The 4134-nt window shown below is 37.3% G+C and overlaps 1 protein-coding gene across 1 annotated transcript in view; it reads left to right on the top strand.

Annotated features, from left to right (window-relative positions):
* Positions 1-1277: 1277 nt before the first annotated feature.
* Positions 1278-4134, top strand: part of BZW2 (basic leucine zipper and W2 domains 2) — a 37387-nt gene continuing 34530 nt past the window's right edge. Inside the window, 1 exon segment of the mRNA XM_009879569.1 lies at positions 1278-1339. Coding sequence (XP_009877871.1) covers positions 1282-1339 — 58 coding nt within the window. The 5' untranslated portion in view covers positions 1278-1281.

Below are 4134 nucleotides of genomic sequence, written 5' to 3'. Positions count from 1 at the left end.
GCATTACTTGAATACTAACCTGTGATTAATGGCATCTTTCTAGCCATGGAGCTTGAGTTTCTCTTCGCTCATGGTAGGAAGAAGTGTTGGCAAATGTATGTATTTTTAAACTAGACCTGCAGTCTGCAATGAAGAAATACAAAGAATACACATTTTTGTAAAACTGAACTTATTAGAGTAACATGCCCAAAGGACAAAGCTTCTTGCATGGGAAGGCTTAATTCAAATCATATGTGGCAGTGACCTAACGACCTGCAGGGTGTGAAATAGGTGGCCTGTAAGTCCCAGCGCTGGCACTTGCTGTTGGCAGGACAGGGGGGTGACCCATGACGATTGCCACGTGCTGCAAAGCTTCCCTGTATTCGCTGCTGTTTGCGTTCAGCTGTCAGTTTAGCTGTTCATTGTGCAAGTTGTCTCGTGTGATTGAACTAATTAGATCCAAAGCTGAAAAATAGTTTTGTTTACTTGAGATAAAATGGCACAACTATATGATCACTTCCCAAATTTTTTGATGTTGCATGTTGAGATTTGCTGTTAAGCAAATAATATATATTACTTATATAGTAATATAAGCCCAATATTTTTTTTACTGTTGCGGTTAGTATGTGATGTGCCATGTAGGTCCTTAACTATGTACATAAAAAATTGGGGGGGGGGAGTTGGTTATCTTTTATTATTTTTACAACACATACAGGTTTTTAGGAACTAAAAGTTCCTAAGATATAGTGATGCTCGGAAGAAACATTTGAGAGGGATTTGATTGTTAAAACATTGCCTTTGTGGTTAGACTGCAGTCATTTCGTCAGAAGGACGGTGTGTAGCCCTGGGAATCTGATTCCCCAGTGAACATGCCAGAGGGGCAAGACCTGTGTGGCACGGGGCACTGCCGGGGTCATTCCCAGTCCTGTGTCCTAGTGGCTTCTGTGCCCCCGAGCATCTCCATCAGCTGTGCGGGCACCACTGCTGTGCTCCTGCCCGGCAGTAAGGGCAGAGGCTCCATCACCTTCCTGCTCAGGTTTGAACCTTCACGGTTCTTTATAGGGATGCTAAGAGCCAGCTTTTGAGAGAAGCACATCTCATCAAAGTTATTCTTGGATCATAGTGCTCTTCGTCTTTAAGATAATGTGGAATTATTCTTGGGAGTATACGTCAAGACTGAACTTCCCCTTTCGCATGTTGGGGTTTTACTAAACGGAATGTTTATTTTTGCCTTTAGGTTAAGCCATTTTCAGTAAATGCCATAGTAAAAACGTATTTTTTTCTTTTTTCTCCAGAAATTTTATGAATAAGAATCAGAAGCCGGTGCTAACAGGCCAGCGGTTCAAAACTAGGAAGAGGGGTAGGTAACGTTACATTTTTAACTTTATTTTCCCCTTTGTTAAAATGACTAGAAACAGGGCCGGTAGAGTAACTGAAAATTAAGATTTATCTCCCCTTCTCTTCAGCACGTTAAGAGTGTAGATGTTATTTTTAACTAAGCTCTACAAATGTTATTTTCTCTATATATCTTAGGACTTTCTGTAAATTTGGGGTTTATTAGCTATTAAGTCTTGTAGAAGCCTCAGTAAAAAAAAAATCAGATTCTAAAGTTTATAGTATATTTACATATGAGGAAAAAAACTTACTAGGTCTTTGTTTTGGGTGTTTCTCAAAATGTCCCTTTCAATTAAGAAAGCAAAATATGATCTTTTATTTAAAGGTTGCATATAGAAAATGTGGGTTTTCTTGGTTTTGATTTTTATTTTTACTTCTTTCGCTCAAATCAATGCCATCTCTATAAATGAACCTTTCACATGTAAAAAGGAATTATCTCATTTTCCTTCTGCATGAGATGGTCAGATCATTGCATTGGCCCTATTTTCTGTAACAAGAGAAGTCAGCTCCTTTTTCACAAATATTTATTTCTACTGTGTTAGTTTTGTCTTGTTTTTTTTTTCTTGTTAAAATAAAACAGTTACCATTGCCTAAGACACATTTTACTCCTTGTGATACTGATTTTCTGTAAACATGGTTAACACTCTATTTCCTTATGTACAATATTGCATCAATTTTTAAAGAAAGCTAAGTGGTACTAATTATATTGATCATGCAGGTGTTCTGTACAGCGAGTGTCATCCTAACATGCTCACTCATACTGTACTCAGAGTTCACTTGTCATGGTTTAGGTGTCTGAGATGAATGCACAACACTGAGGCAGAGAGCAAAAACATATGTAATAAATGATATTTTTTTTTTCTGAAAAAAAAAAACCAAACTGTTTTGTAGAAAAAAGGGCTTAGATTTTTTTTGCTGTTGCAATGGCAGATTATTATAGCACACACAGGTGGGGTTCCTGTCTGTCATGTAACAGACTTTTTCCATCTTGACTTTCCTGTTTCTGACAAGAGCTAATGCTTGGTCTTAACATCTTGTGACAGAAAATATAAATAAGAGCATTTTCTCAGCGTGGATGAGAGAAACAAAAAGAGTTAGTAACCTTTCTCAGAAAATTACAAATTCTGTCACGAGTCTGAAGAGCTGAATGAGTGTCTTAAGGTCTAGGATGATCACGAAGCTTGGATAAAAATTGCAAAATAGTTTGTCTTCAGTTGTGTTAAAAGCAATGCCAGCTTTCCTATCGTCTTTCCTCCCTTGCACACATCACTTCCTCAGTTAGATTGGTGCGGTCTCTTAAATGGAAAATGTCCTTTCTGTGATGTACATACAACATTTGTAGGTATAACTAATTAAAAAAAAAAAAAATCTGTATTGTTTGCATGTAAATGTCACGATGCTCCAGTAATTAGTGGGATTAACTTTCTATCAGCATGTTCCAGAACATCGTACAGTAGCTGTACACTGCATTAACTAGCAACAGCATAGATGTAGCTTATAGGAGTGGAATTTACAGTCCCTAAAGAAATACCTGTCAGATTAACCAGTAAAAGCAATCAGATATGCATACTGCTGGATTGAACCAATGTATTATTAAGTCTAGGTCAGTCAATTATGGTATGTATGTTACTTGCTAAAATTGTCTTAGAAACTGTTTTCTCTCTTTTGAAGACTTTCTTTTCAGTCCCTGTCTTGCAATGTGTTTGGTATTAATGGGTCCTAATACGGGTTTGGTCTTTGACTCCTATTTAATACAAGTAAAAATTAGAATAAGTAAAGAGTTTTTATTTGTAATTCTGTGCCTATCTCTTGAATTTCTGTTACAGTGATTGGAAGTGACAATAAATACTCATTGACTATATGGAAGAAGGAAAAGACTTGGGGGAGTCTGGAAAATTGGGGGGTGTTTTGGAGGTTTTTTTTTTTTTTGAGGGAGTACTTAAATGAGACTGGGGATATTAGATGGCTTTAATATAGAAATCTTAACATGCAAACACTTCTTTTTGTGTTTAAAGCATAAAATCCCTTCTTCAAATATAGTGGAATCCTTGTTGCCTTAATATTTGAGGATCCTGCGTAGAAAATTGTAGATACCTGTTTTCTTTCTGGAGACAGAGGGCTTGAGGAAGAGAAATGGCTTCCTAGCATGTTTATTTCCTTCTGGTGTATATACTTTTTCTTTTTGTATCGTAGCAGTGTCACAGACTGTCACTAGAAGAAACTATTAGTTTTTTTCTCCCTAATTTCAATATATCAGGGAGTCATGACATTTCACCCAGGTAGGAGAGAGTGCAGTGTCTGTGGCTGAACATGGCATTTCAGTCCTTGGAGACTATTCTGTTGTATGTAATAGGCAGGCACATAGCGGGGGCTGAAATGTGCAGATGCTGGGGGGACTGAGCCAGTTGAGAGATGACTGCCGGTTCTTACCAATTGATTTGCATCTCACGATACTCTCCTCTTCTGCAGCTCCCAGAAGCACTGTAATTGTCCATATGAACTCTATCACCGCTACTAATCTCTGAATGCGAACAATTTTTGAGCTTTCACCAAGCAAAAGAGGAGGACAATGATTTATTTTTTCTTTAAAGTTTTAAAGTGTGCTTAGTGTCTAAAACATTTTTGAGAGGACTATGAAGGAGGAGCTTGTAAATTCCACTCCTTCCAGTTCTATTAGTTGACCTGATAAAAGGTATAAAGCTTGTCTCCAGCATGTATAGTAGCAGACATTAAAATCACTTTAAAAAGATTTGAAGGAAG

The sequence above is a fragment of the Charadrius vociferus genome, unplaced genomic scaffold, assembly GCF_000708025.1.
Source record: "Charadrius vociferus isolate BGI_N301 unplaced genomic scaffold, ASM70802v2 scaffold262, whole genome shotgun sequence".
NCBI classification, from domain to species: domain Eukaryota; kingdom Metazoa; phylum Chordata; class Aves; order Charadriiformes; family Charadriidae; genus Charadrius; species Charadrius vociferus.
The sequence above is the reverse complement of the archived record's forward strand: the minus strand, read 5'-3'. Positions and strand labels throughout refer to the sequence as shown.